This window comes from Lepisma saccharinum, unplaced genomic scaffold (assembly GCF_977018435.1).
Source record: "Lepisma saccharinum unplaced genomic scaffold, izLepSacc3.1 HAP1_SCAFFOLD_592, whole genome shotgun sequence".
Classification (NCBI taxonomy): Eukaryota; Metazoa; Arthropoda; class Insecta; order Zygentoma; family Lepismatidae; genus Lepisma; species Lepisma saccharinum.
This window is the reverse complement of record NW_028143265.1, coordinates 102,220-128,426: the sequence shown is the minus strand read 5'-3', so window position 1 is coordinate 128,426 and position 26,207 is coordinate 102,220. Positions and strand designations below refer to the sequence as shown.

Sequence of the window (26,207 nt, the reverse complement as noted above, 5' to 3'; positions counted from 1 at the left end):
TCGGCGGAGATAGCATCATGGTGAGGTCCTGCTTTTCATGGTATGGTCTTGGTCCTCTTGTTTTAGTTCGGGGAAACATGAATGCCAATACGTACCAAAAAGTTCTGAACAATTCTGCGCTACCGACATTGTGGGAACAATTCGGTATTGGCCCATACCTGTTTCAGCACGACAATACTCCATGTCATACGGCAGGCATTATCAACACGTGGTTCGAGGACATGGGTGTGCAAAAACTTGATTGGCCAGCCCAAAGTCCAGATATCAACCCCATTGAACACATTTGGGATGAGTTGAAGCGCCGCTTGAGGGCCAGGCCATGCCACCCAAAAAACACCAGTGAGCTGTTTGCCGCTTTGCAGGAGGAATGGGGCAAGATTCCCGTCGACATGTTTCGCAAATTGGTGGAAAGTCTTCCTTGAAGGGTTGAGGATGTCATTGCGGTATAAGGTGGCCCTACATGATACTGATGTGGTGCTGCGACCGGATTAACGTACTGGTATGGGGTGTCTGGTGATGAATGGCACCATAGTATATTATGACCACAGAGCCAAATGAGAGCTGTTGTGAGTTGTTTTTTTCTTTCATGTACGTCCATTAAAAGTCTATATATTTGGAATTATGAAGGTAATAAAAATTTGTTTGGATCACCAGCATGTTTTACACAGTTTTTTTTTTTAAAAAAAGGACACATTTGACTTTTTGCAGCAGCATCATCTGCAGGGCATGATCCTTAAAAAATTCCTGGTTACTCTATATATAGATAACTACTTAGTTTTGAAGCCATTGTGAAGTAAGTTTGAATTCCCCTTGTATGTAAACTTAAGACCAAGAATGGGTGAAAATGTTACTAAATTCCAACAATATATTTAATATATTTAATGACTGTGCATTACACCATCTTATGTAATTTAACATGAAATGTGCATAAGCTGCACTGAAAATTATCAATTTTATACAATATTACATTTTCCATGTTATACAATTCAAAAACACTGTGAAATGATTACTCACTAATACATGTGTTCATATATATATATATTAGTGTTCTTCCATCAGCTTTTTGCAAAGATCTGCCACCTGGCTAACGTAATCCAAACAACTGACTAGGTAAGTATGGAAGAAGACAAAATAAAAAGAAGCTGATGTTTGTACATCTAATATTCACAAAATGTAACAGTATAATGTATGTAAATATAAAATGAAGAAAATAGACTTCAAATGAATTATCAAAATCTTTGAATGGTAGCTGAGGTAGCAACATCATTTGTGGATAAGAAAATTTAATACTGTGTCCAATTCTCCTGCTCTTCTTTCATGCTTTATGGAGAACAATGCATGTTCTGTGTTACTTGATGCTTACTTCTAGCAGTTATTAACTTCAAAAACTATCCAAACATACTTTTTTTTTATTTTTTTTTTAGATTTTCCTTCTTTCTCATTGAAGTTTAATATGCCAGGCGAGTGTGTAACAAATGCTTTCCATACATGACAAATACAAGGGTTGCTGGAAAAGTTTCTGCAAACTACCACCAACAGTGGCACTAGTGTTCCGCTATTATAAAAATTGGAAGAATAGACCTTTTTTTATGTTTAAATTATCTTTCATTGTTTGTTTAAGCCTATTCGTTTATTTTTCACAGCAGTTTGATGGGTAAAAATCTAGTATTCCCCGGACACCTATAACTTCTTCGTTTTGTCAATTTTTGACATTTGTACTTACCTATCTGCTTCGCGGAACATTCCTTAAGGTGTATTGACGTTTATTTGATCAAAGTAATTGCAATTTTTCACATTACAAGTACTTCTTTCTCGTAGTCTTTTTGCTTGCCTGAGACACAATATGGCTTGTGTTTTTTCGATTTTCATTCGTTATGCAGTGTTTCAACCTTCAGAACCCAAGAAATACCCGTGAACAAAGCTCATCTGATCTAATTTTTTTTTTTTAAAAATTTCGCATTGTTTTACGAAGAAAATTGTAATGTTTCGTGGTGCTATCAGTGAATGGTTTTTGGGGCTATCCGTCCTGGAATCGGTGGGAAATTTAAACTAAAAAATTATTTTTGTTTCAAATTTTTGAGTCCAAATTTCCCACAGATTACGGGCTCCGCCCCTGGGGTAATTGATCTACTGCCACCTACCGCTGCCACGGCCCCACCACCCCTACGCTCCGCTTTCTCTATAGAGTCCCTGTTAAAGGCATGTTAGAAATTGGCCGGAGTCACCTGCCCCAAATGAGCCCCAAACTTTTAAATTTGAAGAAATCATTTTCCAGGATACGGAAAAGTTACCTGAATTTCACCATGCACCCACGACACATCATATTAGGCATATACTCACAGCCCATTCCTTCTAATGAGTAGCTTACATTCACTGCCACATTTTCGACATTCCTTTCCTTTCTTCACATTCCAGTGTTGAATTAAATTAAAAAATCCACTGGATCTTAAACACCCGGTACAAATTTCACCACACGTCATGTTTCTAACTTTCATTGCAAACACAGATAGTTCGAAACACTGGATACCCAATGAACATGAACAAAACACAATCACGATGCATGATGATGTACGAAGGTGTACGGGCCAAATGCTATTGTCCGTCGGAGAATTAATTTTCAACAAAGAACATGAATTTCCGCTATGAAACATTCCCACATCACACAAAACACCTTCCAGATGTTTGACAATGCTATAGGAACCTATTACCGTAAGTAGTTTCTTCTGTAAAAATGAAGAAATCTGTCCGGGGAATATCAGATTAGTACCGTTTGAAGAAGTAGTTTCATGTGAGAAATGGAAATTTCTCATGAACACTTTCGAGCAATGATTTTTTTATGATTTCAAATGTAGTTTAACACCGAAACAATGCATCGAGCGACTTCATTTGGCTTTTGGGCATGGAGCACCATCCAATATGACTGTGTACAATTGATTTTCCTAATTCCAGCTGGTCGCACATTTCTCAGTGATGAATTTCGTGAAGGTCGTCCATCCACGTCTGTTGTTGCCAGTAATGTTGATGCTGTGTGTGATATGATTGAGAGAGATCGGCATGTGACATACCGTGAGATTCAGGCATCCTTGAACATTGACATGAAAGCAATACATACGATTTTGCATGGTCATCTGAACGTACAGAAACTTTCAAGCCGTTGGATCCCACACAACTTCACCAAATTTCAAAAACAAGCTCGTGTAAATTGGTGTAAAGAAATGCTCAATAAATTCAACCGAGGCAAGTCAAATTTGGTGTACTACATCGTTACAGGGGACGAAACTTGGATCTATTCATACGAACCCGAAACTAAACAGCAATCCACTGTTTGGGTGTTTCAAAGTGAGCCGAAACCAACAAAAGTTGTTTGTCCGAGGAGTGCTGCAAAGGAAATGATTGCTTGTTTCTTCGGTTATACCTGACATGTGGCAACAATAGCTTTAGAAGATAGAAGGACTGTAAATGCTGAGTGGTATACTACTCTTTGTTTGCCAGAGGTCATCAATGAATTGCATAAAACAAACCCAAATCGTCGCATTATTCTTCACCGCAACAACACCAGTTCCCACTCAGCCCACCAAACTGTTGATTTTTTGTTCAGTAAAAATGTCGAATTAATGACTCATTGTCCGTACTCACCTGATTTATCACCTAATGACTTCTTTTTGTTCCCACACATGAAAAGTACGATGTGTGGTGAGCAATTTGTGTCGCCTGAAGCAACTGTTGACGCATTCCGAACAGCGGTTTCTGAGGTATCAGCTTCAGAGTGGAAAAAATGCTTTCAAAATTGGTTTGAGCGTATGCAAAAGTGTATCAATCTTAAGGGTGAATACTTTGAAAAACAATAAAGCCATTTCCAGAATTTCACATGTTTTTTTCATATTGATTGCAGAAACGTTTCCAGCAGCCCTCGTATAATACTAAAAATTCATTTGCAAATACTTCACAAATAAATCAGTTCCTTTCAAAGACCCCACCCCCCTTAATTACAAAAATATTGAGAGCTTTAGAATACCAAGTGAGTGTACATGAAAGGACTTATTACTGGTAATGTACATAAAAGTTAACAACAAGAAGTTAATATGATAATCCAAAATTTTGCAGTGAATAATGTTGATTTATTGTAAATAAATACTTCTAGTAATTTGCAAAATTTAATTTATCGTCACTTGCTACTTACTATTAAAATTTATTGCAAATGTGAAACAATTAGTACATTTAAGATATTTCAACAGTAGAGTCATTGCACCTTACTGGAGAGAAAATCTCGAAAGTAGAATCACTAGTAGTGATATTACTCACTGCATGTCTCCCTCATGTTCTAACAAATCTTATTTATATGTGAAAAAAGTCACAAAATCAATCAACATAGGAGGCACCTAATTTCACCTAAAATATAAACTGAAATACTTCACTCCAATACATGTACATTATATAATGTATTTGCAAGAACTTTGTTCAAAAATTTTTACATTTTTAAAAAAAATTGCATAATTATATATTACAGTATTCCAATTATCATATCTAAGTTCATGACTACTATAGTTCTTAATTTTCACATCAACTGTCTTGATATTTTAACAAATTAATTTACAACAAATTCAGAGTTGGAATGCCACCATTTTTATTTTTTTTGCATAATATCTTCTACACTAACAACAGTAGTTCTCATCGGGAAACATTAATAATTCATGTAATTCTAGTTCATTATACAAATTCATATACAAAATATACAATTCACAATATGCTCACCAAGGTACATGACTATATGTGATTCGATCAGATCGTAATAATTTAATTCAACATAGTGTGGCGATCATAGATGTTACGCCTTTGCTCCTGGACTTGGCGCTTCCATTTGTCTTGCTGGTGGCCTACTCTATTGAGCACATTACCCCGTACTCTCATTGGATGTGAAGTCCCACTAGCTTCATCCTTTGAAGAAAAAGTAAGCATATCTTTACAAACTCACATTATAATACTAACAATGTAATAAGTGAAATTGGCTATGAATGGTTCTTGAAGCATGTCATATGTTTGTGCTGTACTTTTTACAAGTTAACTCTGCACATGAAACAGGTTTAATAGAATGACTGAATGCTTGAAGATTAACATTTACATTCCAAGCATCACGCTATCTGCCCTTGATGCCAAGTTATGAGCTTTTTAAAGGTCATATACATGGGAAAGATGGTATATGTATAAAAAATGTAGTAGACATGTATATTTAGGTATTACAATCAAAATATGGATTACAATTGTGAATAACAATTTTTATTAGGCAAGTGGCTCACCTATCAAAATAAAATGTATTAGGATTACACAACATTAATTATAATAGCCACGGTAGTTCAGTTGTTGGGGCATCTGACTACCATGCAAGAGACCCGGTTTCGATCCCCGGTGGGGGGAGAACCGGGATTATTTCCACCTGTTCAAGCAGCTTCAGTGCCCACCCAGCTTCGTATAAAGTGGGTATCTGGAGGAAACTCTGGGTGTAAAAGTGGTCAGGGGCACAGGGGAGCACTTTACTTATTTAACTTTTTAATTAAAATACAAAATATGTTTTACTTTTTGTTACCAAAACAAGGAATTACCGAACTTTCTTTTACGTGTTGAAAAGTGAACTCCTTGACTGAATCTGCTTTCAATATCACATGAAATAATGGGAGTATATTTAAAATATGCAATGGATTTCACTGTGAAAGCTCAAGCTTTCGTTTTCTATTGTAGACAAGAATGTTAGAATAACAGATGAACTGAAAACCTTTGGTATTTAACACAAAGAGGAAAAATGTAATAGCATGACTATGGAATGTTAAGTCCAAAAATGTTTTAAAATTGTAAATCGTACTAGAGTTTTTTAAATAATGGCTGTGTGCAAGGAGGAGAATCTTAGCACCCCTAAAGGAAAGAACTCCCCTTTATTTAGAGGAATGGAAAGGCACCCACTCATCCTGTCAAATGAAATTCCCTGGTTACTTCCAGGATTTCCAAATATTTTTAAACAAGTTTTCAGTGTAACATTTTAATAAAATTTAAACTGTAACTTTCAGAGCAGAAACATGAAAGAATCAGCTCCAGTTGCAAGAAACAGATATTTCTATCTTACGCATAAGTATCTGCTGTAGGAAATTAGTTTATAAAGTGAAAAATCAATATTCAGTGAAAATTTAACACTCATATTTAATTATTATTAGGTTTTCATGTATTAAATTCCCTCACTTTTCCATTACTTTCTATTATTTAGCAATAGGGATATTAGTGGGAATCATGGTAATGATTTACATGGCATATAGGGTTACCAGACATTCTCCTTTTTCCAGACATGTCCTACATTTTAGCCATATGTCCAGCATCTGGGAGGAATTTGAAAATAAATCATAAATGTCCTACATTAATAAATATACTAATGTCCAAAATTAATGCAACAAATGGAAATTCTGTCCCATGTGTCCATTTGACCACATAATACGATCAGGTGATAGTAATATTTATGATCTCGTAGACAACTGGTTTAAGATAGAAAATAAACTAACCTTTATCCCCCTACCCCCCAAGGCCAATGGTGCATCCACCCAAAATCATGTCATGCGTTTCCCCCAAATCATTTCATTCGCGCCCTTAAACCACATCGTAATCCCCACAAAATATTTAATTACGACAGCGTGTCTACCGAAAGTAACTTTTTCCTTAGCTTTGCTGAACATTATAATTGATCTGCCCCTTCTCCCTAAACAGGGGTGCCATCACTCAAGACCACCCCTAAAATCATTTCTCATAATCGAGAATATCGCGTGTATCCCACTTTAAACTGTAGGTTCAGTCCCGATTAGCCTTAGAGTGCATAGAGTGGACTTAAAAAACAAATCAATCAATTGAGAATATCACTTGTCTTGTAATGCAGCTTTAGTATTAAAAACTTGATATTCATCTCATTAAAGCGCCAAACACACATTGTAGCAACAAATCATTGTGAGCGAAGCGAGCAAGAAAATTTTTACATCCATTTCTTTGCAGGCTTTCAAGAATATTAATTTAATGGGGTGTCAAAACTTTTTTAAGATCCCGAGATATTTAGTCTTTCCCTTTTCCAGCTTTTCCTTTGGCACATTCGGGGTCAATAACGTGTGGATGCCTTATCGCTAAATACAGTCTCCAAAATACTATCTCTCGACTACAGAAATCCCTTGACAATCTAAGATTTAACACTTTATCTTTATCAAGAGCTTTCTATCTCCCCCTTTAAATTTCATACTCAATCCTACCACCAAAATTTCCATGCCAATTTTAGACTTACTGTTAATATTGAAGAGTAGATATTGCCTCCTCCAAAAAATTAATTCTCAGTCTCCACACCACAATTTACGTAACAGTCTAAGACAATAGTAATACACAAGAATTGGATACACCTTTCAATTTAATGCTCAATCCCCCTCTAACTAAAGTACTCACCATAATCTAAGACCTAGAGTTGGATACTGTCCCCCCCCCCAAAGTTTAATTTAGAATCCCCCTCATATCCCACGTGTCAATTAAGGCCTAATATATACGAGTTCCATACCCCCCCCCCTTTCGATAATGCCCTAAACACTATCATTTCTTCATCTAATGGATTAAATATGGTGCATTTAAGGTGTAAAAATTTTTACATATATTTTGGAAAAGATATAAATGTTAAATTTTATATTATTTGAAGGGAAAAATCCCGCCCCAAAAAATCTTGTTGCGCAACCTGCGCCATAACCCCCCCATGGGCACCCCAGCCAGGATTTATCAACAAAAAAAATCACGATAGCAACAGGTTAAACTTGGCAAATTTATCAACCAAAAAATCACACGAGGAAAGGATTTATGTTTGTTGCTTTTAATTTTGGACACTAGTGTAATTACTAAGTAGCTCTTTATTAGAAAAAAAAAGGAATAATTTAGCACATCTTGAAATGTTTACTCCAAGCCATATTTTCAGTTCTTAATACGACAATAAAGAATGAACCAAGTTTCTTAAACTGGAAAGCCACTTACGACAATGAAAGTTTAAATCCATGGTAAGACATTAACTTTGTAATGAAGAATGGTCTTTTATGGCTTAATTTCATACTGCTTCAAATAAATGAACTGTGTTTACGTGATTTTTCAACAATTGTGACAACCTTCAAAAGCATTCATTTCATGAGAAAAGGAGAGGAGCTAATATGAAATTAGAATTATTTTAAAATATGTTAAATCTTAATTGTATGTAACTGGTTCAATGTCAATCATAAATAACAAAAATATTATTTTTAATAAGTAGGGCTAGGATTTTGATGACCTAAAAATTCGTAAAAAATGCCCTTAAAAAGATGCATTTATGACCTAAAAATTGCCAAAAAAATGACTTTAAAAATGACCTAAAAACCGTTAAAAATTCCAAAGTAAAATTTTATTTGCACTTCAAATTACAGCAACTCTAGTATGCAACTTTTGACAAATTATGAGAGGTTACTGTTCAGTTTTGAGTTGCAGTGTGTAACGAATATTTATTTTGTAAATTTTCAAAAAGAAATGAATGACGATTGTCAGCTAGCACACTTTTATACATAGAAAAGCTCCTTTCAACATCAACAGAGGTAATAGGGGCATATTTAAAACACACAATGTCACTTGGTTCTAATTCGGTTTCAGAGTCTGGCAATGAAAACGTTTTCCCACACAATACGTCACGAATAGAACATATTATTGTGTATCCTGCATTTTTCCCTAGCACTTTCTGCATCTTTTCTCTCACTTGTATTCCAACAGTACCTGGAACTGCTTCCAAATTATCCTGAACTTTGTTAAGGACATTAACTTGATCAACCAATGTAGCTCCAGATGTCTCGAGTGAAGTTATGGCAGAAGGTAGGAAGCCGAAGTTGGACTTTATATAGCATAATTTTCCTCCATTTCGGGATCAGCCAAGAGTTCCTGTGCTTGTCTTATACACAATGCTTCACTGCTGTCAAACGAGGTTACAACTTCTTTCACAACTTTATAATTTTCACAATAGTAACCACAAGCCTCTAACCATGTACCCCATCTAGTAAGAATAGGAGCTGGTGGCAAAGGCACATCAGGTGCATGAGACCTAAAAGCTAACACTCGTGATGGGGACTTGAGGAAAATCTTCTTAATGTTTGCAATCAGTTGGTCTACATCAGGAAAGTGACTTCGCAGTTCTTCAGCAATACGGTGACACGCATGTGCAAGACATGTTACATGTACCATTTTCGAGTACAGACCTTTCAGAGAATTCCCTGCTTTAACCATGTACGGTGCCGCATCTGTTACGAAAAGCAACACCTTGTCATATTGAATGCCGTCGGGCCACAATAACTGCATCGCGTTATTGAAAACTTTGCTGATCGTTGAATAATTCACTTTTTCTAGACATTCACAATTTATTAGAAACACTTGAGTAGACTCGGATTCCTGCATCGTACCAATCACTACATTTGCAATGTACCGTCCGAGTGAGTCGGTACTTTCGTCAATTGACACCCATATTTTTTTACCATGAATTTTCTGCCGAATTTGATCCATTGTTTGGTTGTAGCATTTCTTGACATAATTTTTCCTTAGCGTGGAAGAATCTGGTATCGATTTCCCAGTATGTTTTTCCAAAAATGCTCGAAGTTTAGGATTATTTAGTTTACTTAGAGGAATGTCAGCAGAAATAAAAGCGTCACACTGTTCTTCAGAAATAACAGAGGATTTGGAGGAACACTCACCCATTAACAATTGCACCGTCCTCTTCTGATCTTGAATTTGCTTCAGAGCTGCGTTGTGTTTCTCGCGGTTGACATGTTGCTCCACCGTGAATTTCTTTTCCGCAGCAACTCTTACACCACAAAGCTGACAGAATAATACTGATCCGTCCGTACTGAACGTATTTTCACCATACTGGGACACAAACTGTTTTAATTTGTACTGTGTACTTTGCTTGGTTTTTGGCATATTGTCCAATGCTTCGAAAACCTGCTCTACTGAACACTGCACCAAAGTAAATTCTCGCAATAAACAGGAACTTCAACAATGGCCAGATCACACGTTCCATCCATTCACTTTCAAGGAACACAACAATTGGTCTGAGCAGATTAGAAGATAAGATTAGGCAGGGCAACGACTTTCTTCTCCTGGGGCAAAATTTAGAGCTGTTTTGAACTTCTAACAATTGAATTTCATTGTAAGGAAATTGTTATATTCGTGTTGTTTATTTTCTTCTGAGACGGATGGAAGGTAGCTGCGGTTTCATATATTTTAAATTGTCTAGGGAAGATATGAAAAAAATAGTCTATTTATTCATCTTAATCCTTTCACGTTAATGCTGCCTATGCACTCGCAGCGTACAAGTGCTCTGGAAAACTAAGAAAATAAAAAAAATGACCAAAAAATGACTTATACAACCCATAATGGCAAAAAATGCAAAAAAATGCCCCAACAAATAGTGCTTAAAATTTTCAGCACGACATGAAACATATAAATATTAAAAGATTTGGGTTTCTTATTCACCAGAAAAAAAGAAGCAATTTCATCAAAATCCTAGCCCTATTAATAAGCATTTCAACTTCAATACTATTATTAAGGGAAAAAATTATTATTACCAAGCTGTATCTGATAGACCCAACCCAATCCATTAACATATATTCATTCTTACAATGCCAATGTAATGAACTTGAAAAAAAATATAATAATAATCCTACGCACATGCATATAAAACAGAATGGAAACTCGCAATAACTTCTATTATATTTAAAATCCCAATAACTAGGAACATGAAGTTTTCATTTTAAGGATAACGCCAAAATATTAAGGAAAGCAAAATAAAGAGTTTAATTTTTTTTATACCTTAGGACTAAATCTTTGATATTCTGCACTGAGAAAAACCAGAAGCAATAAATATGACATCTTCAACTTATTTTTTCAAGTTTTTAGCATTAATTTTAGCAACAGTGCTTCTCCACTTAATTATCCAAGTCTTGGCTTTTGGATTTCCTGATTTTTAAAACTGCCTTTATTTGATAAACAAACCACACCAAGCTCTTGAAATAATACTCTTGCTAGCTTCAAATGTAGACTCAGAAAGAATTCTGAGGGGGAGACAAAATCTTGCAGAAGAAAATGTGGAGGCACAAGCCATCTTGTCATTTGAGAAGTGAATAGGAAACAAACTGCAAATTTTTATTTAGAAGTGATTGTGAGTGAATACTGTGAACATTTATTATGTTTACAGTAAGTGGAAAAAAAAAACAATATTATTGTAAACTGAGAAGTGACTAAATAAATAATAATAATAATAAAAAAAATGATTGCGTTCAAAGAGTTGTGATATTCTTCAATAAACATTTCATATTTAGTGACCAAATAGTTTTCCAAATGCAAGAAATTTGGTCATTTCTCACAAAGATAAGCCTTAAATTTATTTATTTTTGTCATTAAAATGAAGATTTGTCTAACTTTCCAGCACTAATCGAATGCAAAAATTTTCAAGTGTACATGTAAAAAAAACACCGAATTTTAGGGGAAAATAAAATGAAAACTTCACCTCTCTTTTAGGGGAAAATAAAATGAAAACTTCACCTCTCTACCAATGAAAATTCACCTCTTAACCTGTGATTGGTGTAGCATTTTTATTTTTATGGTGGGAGCAGTGAGAAAGTATAACTTAAAGCAATATGATCTAGAAATTTGTCATGAAGAATAACCCCGATGTTTAATCAGTCATCCACAAAAATTTAATAATTATATTAATACAGATGAACAATACAAACAAAGAAGGAAAAATAGCTACTCCAATTGCAGATTTAAAGGTGGCATGCAAAATAGAAATAAAAAAATTACTATAATGTAACAAAATAATTACAATAATCATATCTCCTGTTACCTCCTCATCCGTTTGCTCCTGATAGCTGCCTTTAACACGTTTGTTAAGCAACGGATCGAGGCAGATGAGGAAGAGCATGTATACGACCAGGAGGGAAATTATCCAGATGACAATTATGACAACTACCTGCAAAAAAGAAACAAGCCTTAATTTTCACATTCAACTTGCATATATCCAGGATGACTACAATTTTGTCAAAACAAAATTCTATGACTTTTCCAGGTCTGTGTGTAAGAAGATCACTACAGTTTAGTTAAACATCACACTTAAACAAGTTTTTAGACTATTCACTTCACATGTTATAAGTAGGGATGGACAATATCGGAAATTTGATATCGCAATTTATCATCACAGACAATACGATATATTTTTTCGTAAACATGATATCACCAATATATCATCTCCATGATATATATTGCCAAATATCGTGATGATATATCGCTGACATGATATATACCAGCAAAATATTGTGACTATATATCGCCGACATGATATAAATCATCAAAATATCATGATGATATATCACCAACATGATATATTGCCAAAATATTGTGAAGGTGTATCGCTGACATGATATACAGGGTGACTTGTAATTAGATGTATTCCCTGAAAGTAGAGGCAATTTGCAATAAATTTGACTATATGATACCCCGTCCGAAAATTAGTAGTTTTCGAGATAATCAAATTTCTATTGTTTTTTTTAAAAAATGACAATTTTCCACATAAAAAGATGAATTGAGAAAAAACTGCTCATTGTATGGCACATATTTCAGAGTTTTCTGATAGCTAACAAATAAGTGGTTCGTTGAAAAAAAAAGTTTTTCCCAAATAACAATCACATGTAAGTAATGGGTGAGTCTAAACTTACAAGTGGTGATAAAAAATACACTCTTAGTTTACTAGGCAACATATTAATAACAAAAATGGTATGACACGAAGCGTACAAATTACTTAAATTACTTCCTTGAGTCATCAGATATCCAACAAGGTACAAATGTTGCTAACATTCACATTTGTTTACAAGAAATAACACTTGATTCATTTTCATGTGAATGGAATCAATGAACATTACAATTAACCTCTTAACTGGGTAATTTCCTCGTCGAAAGCCCAATCTGCCCTGGGAATTTTTGTTGATAAATTGATGAATTTCGTAAACCAATATTTTAGTTAATATTTCTGTGCTCCATGGCATACCATTTAGGTATTGTTTATTCTTTTATTGGTCCTTGTTGTACTTTTTACAATATGCGAGATTTACAACTACAATGATTACAATTAATACAATGTTTACAATTGCAATGGTTACAAAATGAATGTTTATATTTAGTTCGTTTAAAATCATCTATGTTTTCACAATGTCGAGATTTCAAATGAAATGTTCACAAATATATTGTTTACAATTATAAAGTTACAATGTTTACAACTACAATGTTTACAATTACAATGCTTTCAAATACAATAGTTACACCTAAAATAGTTCATAGTTTTAAACTTTTGTCAGTGTGATATGCACGAAAACATGGTAGAACGCACAGACCTTTTTCACAGTCAGGGCACCAATACGATGTTTCCTTTCTTTTTCCATTGCTCCAACATACAACACATCTTCTTGTAGGGTACTTTTTAGAAGTTGCAGGTTCCAATTCTTCCTCTTCTTCATTGTCTGTCCCACTTTCAGGATGCGCCTCACTGCTGGAATAATCGTTATCTGAACTGCACCAGTAATCATTACTAGATTCACCCGAAAACTCTTCCGATTCGTCGTCACAATCCAATCTATCTCGGATTTCCTCAGCAGGAAAAACACGCCGTCGCTTCCGATTTGCCTGAGCCATTATTGCATACGCGATAGAACTGAACGTCAGGCTGTGTTCGTTGCTTCCCGCTAACTCTAACGGTTACAACAGTCTGGAAGTCAGAGCCATCTGGTGAAACAAAGAAGGAAGTAATTTTACGAAGTATCTCGTCATACACAACAGATATCAGCAGTAAGAACATGAGAACGTAGTATCCCATCACGCCCATTATAAAGCAGTAGAGCCACAACGGAGTATTACGTCATACCCAGTTAAGAGGTTAAAGAACATTACACGTCTTGCTCAAAGTGGGCACCTCCATTACGAATGCAGGCACGGAGGTTTTTACGGACATTTGGTCTCGTAAGTCGTGATGTGATTGTGTCCTTAATGTGTTGACCAGCTGTTAAGATCCTCTCCCTGAGCTCCTCTTGCAAATTTACTGATGTCTTGTAAACTAAGTCTTTCACGTGGTTCCAAATGTAAAAGTCGCAAGGCATCAAATTGATCGGGGGATTGAGCTGGGCAGCCATCATGCTGGTAAATCATGTCACGTCTTGCAGCTAGAGGCACATCCTCCAACAACATTGCCATCCCGTTCCTCAAAAAATGTTCATAAGTGATGCCATTTAAGATTTTGGGCTGCCCGATTCCCTGGCCAGCTCGATCCCCCTGGCCAGCTCGATCCCCCTGGCCAGCTCGATCCCCGCCTTGCGACTTCTTAATTTGGGGCCTCATGAAAGACTTAGTTTACAACACACCGGTAAATTCGCAAGAAGAACTCAGGGAGAGGACCTTAACAGCTGGTCAACACATCAAGGACACCATCACATCACGACTTACGAGACCAAATGTCCGTAAAAACCTCCGTGCCTGCATTCGTAACGGAGGTGCCCACTTTGAGCAAGACGTGTAATGTTCTTTAATTGTAATGTTCATTGATTCCATTCACATGAAAATGAATCAAGTGTTATTTCTTGTAAACAAATGTGAATGTTAGCAACATTTGTACCTTGTTGGATAGCTGATGACTCAAGGAAGTAATTTAAGTAATTTGTACGCTTCATGTCATACCATTTTTGTTATTAATACGTTGCCTAGTAAACTAAGAGTGTATTTTATTATCACCACTTGTAAGTTTAGACTCACCCGTTACTTACATGTGATTGTTATTTGGGAAAACACTTTTTTTTTCCAACGAACCACTTATTTGTTAGCTATCAGAAAATGCTGAAATATGTGCCATTCAATGAGCAGTATTTTCTCAATTCATCTTTTTATGTGGAAAATTGACATTTTTTTAAAAAAAACAATAGAAATTTGATTATCTCGAAAACTACTAATTTTTGGACGGGGTATCATATCGTCAAATTTATTGCAAATTGCCTCTACTTTAACCCCTTTCAGGGAATACATCTAATTACAGGTCACCCTGTATATCACCAAAATATAATGACAATATATTGCCGACATGATATATATCGCTAAAATATCATGATGATATATTGCCGACATGTTATATATCACCAAAATATTGTGACGATATATTGCCAAAAAATCATGACTATATTGCCGACATGATATATATCACCAAAATATCATCACGATATATCATCCAGTTCATATCGCCTGGACAATATCTCTTCAATATCGTGATATAGCGTCTGGATAATATATTGCTCAACAGTAGTTATAAGTAATAAAGGGAAGGGAAAATGAACAGAAATTGACTGTTGGATAGGGGCTTAGGGGGGTGAGCTTTTACATAATCCTTGCCATGTATAGACTTATGGTAAAGAAATAATTATTTTTTTAAATAAAAAATCACAATAATTATAGCATAATGATTAAAGGAAAATTGAATAACATATTAAATTTATACATAATATGTATTAATCTTAATATCAAACACAACCCAAAAATTGCAACAAGAAAGTGGTGAATGTCAACAGTCACTTACTGTAGCATATTTCTACATGAAAACAGTTCAAAACATGACCCCTTTCCCTATAGTATTTAATACCCAATTTTTGCTGTAACTACCAGTAACACTCAGTATATCAAACTAAAGTATAGTTTGTCCATAACAAATTAAAAAATTATTGCTTGTCCTATTTTCTTTGTTCAATGGGGCCTCCCTGATGGCGCAGTGGTAGTGTCGTTGCCACGTAATTCAAGGAGACCAAGGTTCGATACCTGGTGGAGACACGAAGTGGTTTAGATTAGGGATGGCCAGATCCGGATCCTGGCGGATCCAAAATCTGGATCCGGTTGGTTCCGGATCCTAAAATTTTTCGGATCCGGTACTTTTGGATCCGGATCCAGAATTTTCAGATCCGGATCCATTTTGCCATCCCACATGCACTTCTTTGGAAAGTAAGAATGTGTTTATAACATATTGTTACCTGCTAACATACATATATATATAATATACATACACATATATATATAGTGTGTGTGCGCGCGTGCGCGATTTGTAATTAATTAATACACTTACAAGGGAGGTCTAAGTCTCCCCCTCCGATTTCCATGAAACTTGGCACATATAACTTCAATTTGTCCTCATCTTGACAGTTGAGGGGATTTTGCCCCCTAAAACAGTTTTTAGCTGAAACAAAAAAAACACGTAATTCTTCCTTCGGGCCCCTCAATACACCTGCCACGTTTCATGGAAATCGGAGGGGAACACAGGGGTCAGATCCCCACTTCAATTTGTCCTCATCTTGACATTTGAGGAGGAGGTTGCCCCCTAGAACAAACTTTTTGCCGAAACAAAATAACACGTATTTCTTCATTTGGGCCCGTTTATACACACACCTGCCAAATTTCATGGAAATCGGAGGTGGACACAGGGGTCAGATCCCCACTTCAATTTGTCCTCATCGTGACAATTGAGTGGGTTTCGCCCTGCAAAACCGTTTTTTAGCTGAAACAAAAAAAAAACACGTATTTCTTCCATTGGGCCCCACTATACACCTGCCAAGTTTCATGGAAATCGGAGGGGGACACAAGTCAAATGCCCACTTAAATTTGTCCTCATATTGACATTTGAGGGGGGGTTGCCCCCTAAAACAGTTTTTTAGCTGAAACAAAAAAAACACGTATTTCTTCATTTGGGCCCGTTTATACACACACCTGGCAAGTATCATGGAAATCGGAGGGGGACACAGGGGTCCGATCCTCACTTCAATTTGTCCTCATCTTAACATTTGAGGGCGGTTTGGCCCCCTAAAACCGCTTTTTAGCTGAAACAAAAAAAACACGTATTTCTTCATTTGGGCCCGTTTATGCACACACCTGCTAAGTATCATGGAAATCGGAGGGGGACACAGAGGTCCGATCCTCACTTCAATTTGTCCTCATCTTGACATTTGAGGGGGTTTTGCCCCCTAAAACCGTTTTTTAGCTTAAACAAAAAAACACGTATTTCTTCCATTGGGCCCCACTATACACCTGCCAAGTTTCATGGAAATCGGAGGGACACAGGGGTCAGATCCTCACTTCAATTTGTCCTCATCTTGACATTTGAGGGGGTTTTGCCCCCTAAAACAGTTTTTTAGCTGAAACAAAATAAACACGTAATTCTTCCTTTGGGCTCCACTACACTGCCAAGTTTCATGGAAATCGGAGGGGGACACTTAGATAACCTCCCTTGTTAGTCTTACACTTTGTAATTATTTAACACTGCATATATTATAATGTTTTATTTTAATTTGTAAAACTAACTGTAGAACAATTGTATAATTTTTGTATAACATTTTTATCTTGTTATATGTGTTAAAGGTTTCATCCTGGAATGGAATGTCTCACATTTATGTGTGTTTTCATTTCCAATACACTCGAATGAATACATATTCGTTGCAATGGCATTTACAAAATCACCTCTGACATTTGTGCACAAGTGTGTTAGCCGATGCGTAGCAAAGTATTTTAGGAACAACACTTGAAAAAAATTCTTGTAGGACTAACGAAAAATTTCTTTGTAATCGAAGATCATAATACCTTTAAGGTGTGGTAATATTATAATGGGATTGAGATACGAAACTTTCGGATCCGGAACTCTCGGATCTGGATCCAGATCAGGAACTTTCGGATCCAGATCCAGATCCGAAACTTTCAGACCCGGATCCAGATCCGCGGATCCGGAACTTTCGGACCCGGATCCGTTTGGCCAGCCCTAGTTCAGATTCCACTTTAACATGTAGGTCCAGTCCCTATTACCCTTAATGTGCATACAGTGGACTTAAAACACCAACTCAATCAATTCTTTGTTCAAAAACCTACTTTTAGCGCACTACTACAAAGAATGTTGATTTTTGCAGAAACAGTAAATTTTGCCTGACATTTTCATGACTTTTCCAGGTGTTTCACACTGATAAACACCTTGATAACATATTATATTTGCTGAAAATACAGGTACCATAAATATTATTTGCAGTTCTATGAGACATTCAGAAGAGAAGAACCACTGATTTGAATGACGCTTCATACAATTGAATAAGTAATTCACTAATATAATTAAAAAATGTCTACGCTGATGTTGCAAATTACTATTTAAAGATGAAGCTGCGAGTCAGGGATAACATCCTACCAGGGCCACCAGAACTGCAGCTTAATTTACTAACTTACCACCATATTTGAAGCTGTGGCAGTGGCACTAGTGTGAATGTTTAGGTCATGGGGGGAAAGCTGTAGTTCACACACTTTAGTACTTGCAAAAGTATGTATATTATAATACAGGGTGTGTCCAAACAAAAAGTCAGGCAACTGAGACTTTGAACGTACGTAACTCTTGTACAAAAAGCAATAGAGACATGAAACTTACAATGGGTATTAACTTTGTCTATGTGGATATTTTTTAAACATTAAACAAGAAAATCATGTGCTACATGAACATTCAGCATGGAGAAAAAGTTACTATGGTGTAAAAAGTTTTTGTACGAAGTACAAACAAAAAATGGATGAAATTTGAGAAAATTGCATATCGATAGTCTCTGTGGGTATTTATCGAACTGATAAAAGAATGATAAATCTCTATTATTTTATGCCTTACACACAATTTATGGGGTTAATTATGGTTTCCCCCCACCCCCCGAAATTACAAGGTGCACTGGCAACAGAGGGCAGGCAGTACCAGGTGTACCTAGCTGGCATCTGACCATGTTATTCAATCAACGCCCGGATGAAAGAAGAGATTTGAAATTTATCATACCAAAAAAACTAACCTTATTGTGTATGTGAAATTACTCACTGAAGAAGGACACGTGTCACTTCATGCTTAGATAAGACTAGGAGGAAGATAAAGATCAAGTTTTTATGTCCAGTTGTGTATACTTCCTCTATACACTAAAGTCCATGAGTTGTACCATTCCATGGAATGACTGGGCAGGACAATGGAGTTTAGATGGACACCAACCTATTACATTGCCCACTTTAACATAGAGGTGAAGAGGGACAAGACAGAACAGAACAGTTTTTGTTTACTAAAGAGTGAGGTAGTTTCATCACCTGTGGTGGAAATGCTTCCACATGTCCACAGAGGAGCAGTGATGGCAACAGAAAAAAAAATATGGCAAGCCTATGGTTGGATTTGTTTTTTGAGTCCACTACATGCACAGATGGGCTAATAGGGACTGAACCTACAGTTTAAAGTGGAATCTGAACCACTTTGAAATATGCCTCCACCAGGCAAATATGGGAGTCTTGATTACAAGGCGTCGACATTACCACTATGCGGTTGGGAAGGTGCAGGCAAGGATATGGGAATGGAAATATTTTCTGGGAAACAGGCACATAATTGGGCTTAAAAGACATTTATTTATCTGTTTTTCTTGGTTCCAAGCAGGATTGGCCCGGGTGGGACCAGCCCAGATTTCCCCATGTGGGTTTTTCAGAAAAACCCACCTCGAAAAAGCCCACCAAATAACCCAGTCAAAATGTGGGTTTTTCAGAAAATGTAAATTATTGCTTGTGAGGTTCTATGATTGTCAAATTTTATTGGAAAACTTGTAAAGAAAGGCTTATCAGAGCTTATAATAACTAAAAATAGTGAATGTAGACAAGTCATAGTGTTTTTTTTTCAGGTTGTTTTCATCAACTCATGCTAGAAATGAACATTTAACACAAATAAAAAGATCATATATCCAAGAAACAAAAAATAAAAAGTATCAGAAATTTTTAGATACATCGTTTGCATTTATTGATGCGGCATACTTGAACAAAGCTTATAATTTTGAAATGTGGGAGCACTTTGGTTATCAGTCAGTTCGTTATGTGAGGGAATCCATAGTGGCACATCATAGTTTCAACTGTGATGATCAATTGACAGAAGAAATTTTTGCATGTTTAAACATTACAAGGGAGAATTGAGTACATTTTATTGAAATGTCGTTAATTGTGACATGATTAAATTGGAACACTCTTTAAATGATTTTTGTCATTTCTCATCTTAATGGGTTGCTTGCCTATGCAGTAAAATGTTATTTTATGTCTGGTTAGGAGCACTGTAGCCATGCAAGTCGTGCATCTAATTACTACAATGTCACCTTTGTGCACAAAACTTGCAGCAGCTTATGTACTTGCACTATAATTTGACAATAAAATTATCAAAATATAGTGCATGATTTAGGAGGAGCATGAGTAAGGGTGGATAGGCAGACAGAGATAAGTCATCTATTTAATGATGGTGATAACTGATGTACATTTAGAATCATTTAGGTAAAATTATTTCTGCAGCTAAAAAAACGTGTGAACAAAACTGAACAATTTGTTTCAAGATGGTGGATGAAAAACTTATCTTCCACATGTTGCAGGCAGGCTCTATGCTATGCTCTACAAATGTTTTTAATGGTCTAGAATACATTTTCAGAGTATAAGGAATTAAACTGAGTAATTTTAGAGATATAATTGGTCCACAATTTTGCAGTAAAACTTATACAATAATATTTCATAGCTTAGGAGAGGAGTGTAAAATCACACACGTTCAATTTTTGATAACCGCCATAAATGCAAAGCTTTTGAGTTGCAAGATAACTTGGAAGGATTGATCTCACATTGTATTTCAGAAATATTGGTCATCATGTTTAAAAATAGTACACGACAGACTGGATTAACATGTTTTGCGAAAACTTTAAATTATGCTTATATTTGACTAGGTTATATTTTCGTAGATTAAGAAACACAAGTCTAAGGCATCACTTGAGTTTTTAAGTTTTTAGTAAAAACTCTGTAATGTAGTGTATGTTTTAGGAAGGTTAGGGGTAAGTCACCAATTTTGAGACCACAATAACTGCAGCAAATTTAGAGGTTTTTTGTTGAAATTAATCACATCTAGATACACCTTGGGAATGATTTTGTTTTTCATTTGCATTTGTTCAAAGTATTTCAAGATTGTAGATAAAAAATTGATTTTTCTTATGCTGAGGTAGATTCCAAATTCTGACGACACTTTCAAATCTGTGCCTAAACTACATTTTTGGAGATTATGAAAAGAGACGCTACAATTTTATGGCTTCGCTTAACCTATAATTTGACAATAAATGTTTTGAAATATAGTGCACGTTTGGGGATCGTTGTGGATCAAATTGGAGGTCACCAATAATTTGACCATGGGAATTGCCATTCTCATAGCAGTCAGATATTTTGGATGTATAATGTATTCCATTTGGATGAAATCAGCCAGACAATTAAATACGGAGGAGGTATTTTTGCTTGAAACATCCCGAAAAATACATTAGAAAAAAGTAAACACAACTGTGATAAACTGTGAACAAACTGTATTGAAGTGAAGCAGATTTAAAACATTGTGTTACATAGTATTTTTGAATTATTTAATGGTTTATGGTATATGAAATAACTGATATAAAAAACATGTTTGTAGCTGTAGCATAATTCATTCCAACATAGGCACAACACTGCATTCACAAAATAATTTGTTTCATAAACTGAAGCTCAGAATGGTTTTGATTGATTTGCTTTATTTTACTTTGCCTTCTGTGCCACTTTTGGGTAATTTGCGAAGATGGGGATGAGTGGTGATATGATGAAATTGATGAATGGACACTCACAAACATCCATGCCCTGGGTGGGATTTGAACCCAGAACTCCTGGCATCGTAGCGCGATGTGGTAACCACTCTGCCACGGGGGCTGGTGAAGTTCAGAATGGAATATTTACTAATCGTATTAACTAAAAATGTGCTTAATCTTGAAGAACATATACTTTAACATGCCTAAATTTGACTATCATTATGTAGGAAGAAGGTAGCAACCTGATTGATAAAATTAAGTCTGTAAAAAGTTACAGTTATTGCTTTTTTTTCTGGGAAGAAAGGTTCCGGCACTATTCAAGTTGATATGTTACCGTGTTGTTTGTTAATGTATTCATCATAACAACTATTCAATATTGTGTTATGTTCATAAACGATGATGCATCCAAGCATACACACACACACACATGCATTTCTCTTGTTAGTTACACTGGTTGATTGATTGATTTGCTTTATTTTACTCCTCTTTTCTGCCACATTTGGCTAATCGCAAAGATCAGAACAAGTGATGATATGATGAAATTGATGAAGGGACACAAAGAATACCCATGCCCAGGCTGGAATTCGAACCCAGGACTTCTTGGATCGTAGGCATTTCTCTTGTTAGAATAAAATGTTATTAGTCCTCACCTATAATAAGATGCCAGTTTGCAGTACCATTGTTGACTACCAGAAAAAAAAAAAACACTGGTCATAACGTATTTTGTACCCCCCACCCCTCGGTAGTCTAAATTTTGTATACACCAAAGTATGTGCCTCCTCAGGGAATGCAACCCTGAAAACTGATCACAAAGCAACAGCATTACACCCTCCTGGAAGAATAGAATCTAACTGTTGGACGAATATTTTAGAACAAATTATGTTAACAGAATTATTAAATAGTTTTTGATTCAGTCAACTATTCCGTCACAGTTATTTCTGGAGCAAGGGTGCACATAGCATCAGAGAATGGGAGGAAATAGCAGTACATGCTGCTGTGAAGGCTGGTAACTGCAGTCGCTTGCCCCCTCCAGGCAATCCATTTCTCTCTACGGTGGTGGAGCCATCTCGCTGTACTACTTGCGCAGAGACTTGTTTTCGTTCGCTTGCTCCAGAGATAGTTGGGACAGGGTATAAAGCAATAGAAATTGAATGTTACAAAGCATTACTACTAGGAGAAAAAAATATTTTATTTTTAATATATATATATTGTTAAACATAACCTGAAAAAACCCAATAAAATCCAGTTTTGCCTTGGTTTTATCTGAAAAAAAAAAAAACAGGCAAAATGCCAACCCTGGTTTCAAGGGGGTGAAAGGGGCAGGTGGTTAACCTAAGGAGGATGCCCCCTAGCCTCCAACATCTGGTGCTATGACTGGGCAGGTCATTTAGATAGTCACATTCTATACTCACCTTTATAATGGTAGTGTTTCTGCTCTCATATCTGCAGTCACATCTTAGGCAAAAATCACGTTCCTTGCCTTTTATGTCATCACCAGCTTGTGGGAGTATAACACTATCGCAAGTGCTGCAAAAAAAGTAGGAAACTAAGATATCTTTCTTTCTTTTTTTCTCTCTCCTGACATATGATGTTATGTGAATACAAAACCAATAGGAAGTAACACCAAAGAATCAAGTTCCCAAACAAGTTTCAAGCACTTGGAAGGACAAGAATTGTTCATTTTCGTTGACTGTGCATTGGGTATCCATTTAAAAGTAAATTCTCAAATATAAAATAATCATGGAACATGCAACATTTTATGCCATTTTGAGCAATTTGTGGGAAATGTAGAAATGTTTACATTTCTGCAAAAACTGAATGTGTGATCTACAACTCCAGTGTATAATTCAGCCAGGAGATTGGAGTAAATTCACATTCTGAACTCTAATTTAAAAAAAAAAAATCTATATAAGACTTGGTAAAATGCTATGCAAAATTCTAACACAAAGAGCAAAAAGATTTTATTTTTTAAAAAAAAAGAACAAAGAAGTAAGGTGACAATGTTTTATGCAAGGTGACAATGTTTCATGCAAAATTTAATCCTCTATTCAAAGTAAATTAAAATTCAATTTTTTTCCATTTGCAATATATTTTATATCTTTCCTGTTTAAGTCCTGTCAGGATTTGAAACTACATTTCAATATTGAGGCAACATTTGCCAACCAATATTAAGACATTTAGATGGGAAAGCTGATGGCATGTTTACCAAATGTGAATCACAGCAATAGATTAAATGACAAAATAGTGTACATGAAAAAAATACATTTGTTTGATTTTCATAGGACTACACCATAAGTGATAAAATTAATAAAATATGAATTTATTTAACACCTTCACTTCACAGAAATTTCAGTTAGTCACTCCTAAGTAGAGCAACGAAGGAGAAAAGTTTTGTAGGCGCATTATTAAATCAGAAATGCCACTCACTATTTCTCTCCAAATATTAAAACAATTTAACATGTAAGAAATGTAATTTATTTTGAAGTTCATTGGACAAATAACATGAAGTTCATTGGACAAATAACAATCATTTAAGCAGTGTGGGTATTTGGAAAATTTTTCAGTGTGTGTGTGTGTGTGTGGTTGGGGAGGTTGCAGTAACTTCTTTCAGGGAATTGGTAAATTATGTAATTTATGTACAGGGCTCCCCTCACCACCCTACAAAGACAATGCTGTGGACAAATCAGGTAAGATTAATTAAAATAAGAGAGATAGTGATGAAAGTTGACAAAAATTCATACAATCAGACAAGGTGTTATATTTGTATTTAGTTAATTTATTACACAATCATGGCTAATTTTGTGTTGAAACAACCCCACTGGCTTTTGAATGTGATCAGCAACCCAAAAGTGTCGGTGACTGTACTGAATACATGTTTGTTGAGTTTACATGATTGAAGAAAATTTAGTTATATTTAATACGAAATTATTAGTGATTTATCTATGCTTTGTAGCTGCTTCTACATCCTAGAGGTTAATTCTTCAAAAAACAAAACCTTTAGTTTTCCAGGAGTAAAGAGAGAGGGAGTCCTGATAGTATAGGATGGTACTGACGTCACAGGACTTGCAGGTATGGAGGAGAGACCTACCTGTTCCGGGTCTCCCTCTCCTCCAATGCAGACTCTTGGTCACTGCTCTTTGGTTTCCCTTAGGTTTACAAGAATTTGGTAATGTATGGTGGGGAAAAGTGGCACTTCCTTCCATTCTTTTTATTCTAATTAATTTGGGGTTTCTAGTTTCCTTCATTACGTTTTCATTACATGAACATGGGTTACTTCACCTCACTTGCATTACTGAATCCGTAATTGTCCCCCTTCCATTTATTTAGGTCTCAGACGAGATAAAGAAAAGTTTAATGGTACCTTTGTTGTAATTTAAGTTTTGGTAAAATTGAATTTGAGAAACTTGGGTCATTTTCTTTGTTATTAAGAGAGTTTATTATTTAATTTAAAATTGATTAGAAATGTAGCCTAAAACCCTTAAGGTAATCTTTAAGATAAAACTCTTCATTGGTTCGAAAGGATGTTTAATTTCTAAACAAATAAAACTTATGTAAATTTTATTTGAATATTTCATTTGTTGAAAAAAAAAAGGTTAAAAGGTTTAATAGTCTCAATTTCATATGTTAGTATCCACTGCTATTAAATACAGTGCTCAAAAAAAGTTTTGCATATTACGATTGCATGTGGTTTGAGTCACGATATCCGCAAAAGGTATACAATGTTCATGATGTGAGCAATGACCGAGACAGAAACTGACATAATGCCCCAAGTGAGTTCGATATTCAGCAGATAGAGGGCAGTAGTTGCCACATGATCCCTGAGCAGATTTGAAAGCAGCCCGATGGGAGGCATTGTCCGTGTCTTATCCGTACTTGTGAGTTGAAAACTTCACAGAGAGTGGGTGGAAAACAAAGGGAAACATGCCTCGAGCAACCATTTCTGCTACGGACCGCATTCAAAATGTAACGCTGCTGCAAGAGGGATATCGCCAAGTGGACGTTGCTGCCCATGTTGGAGTGAGCCAAAGTGATGACTCTCGAGTGTGGAAAAATTTCAGGGAGACACAATCAGTTGCTGATCGACCAAGGACAGGGTGGCCATGCAAGACACCATGCAGAGAAGATCGGTACGTGGTGATTTCGGCATGTCGTAGGCCCACTGCAACTGCTACCAGTTTGTGCCAGGATCTGCAGAGGGCCTCAGGAGCGAATGTTTCCAATCAGACAGTGCGGAATCGACTTCATGAGAAAGGATTGACGTCAAGAAGACCCATACCCAAGGTTCCTCTGAAACCACGCCATAAGAGAGACCGTGTAAGGTGGGCAACAATGCACAGCGAATGGAGTCAGGAACAGTGGGAGCACACGATCTTTACAGACGAGGCATCATCAGTTTGCACCCGTTCAGCAAAAGCACAAGGGTTTGGAGACGATCAGATGAAAGATTGAAGGAGCCTTTCATCCAGGAATGTCACCAGC

At 36.0% G+C, this 26,207-nt stretch overlaps 1 protein-coding gene across 2 annotated transcripts in view; it reads right to left on the bottom strand.

The window, feature by feature from the left end:
* Nucleotides 1-4,600: 4,600 nt before the first annotated feature.
* Nucleotides 4,601-26,207, bottom strand: part of LOC145983051 (uncharacterized protein CG1161-like) — a 50,280-nt gene continuing 28,673 nt past the window's right edge. The window contains exons 3-5 of one of the 2 annotated variants that reach the window (XM_083116331.1): nucleotides 23,141-23,255; nucleotides 11,882-12,028; nucleotides 4,601-4,935 (exon numbers count right to left, since the gene is read on the bottom strand). In XM_083116331.1, the coding sequence (XP_082972457.1) occupies nucleotides 4,795-4,935; nucleotides 11,882-12,028; nucleotides 23,141-23,255 (403 nt within the window). In that variant the 3' untranslated portion in view covers nucleotides 4,601-4,794. The remainder of the gene's footprint in view (nucleotides 4,936-11,881; nucleotides 12,029-23,140; nucleotides 23,256-26,207) is intronic. The other variant, XM_083116332.1, reaches the window with a different exon arrangement.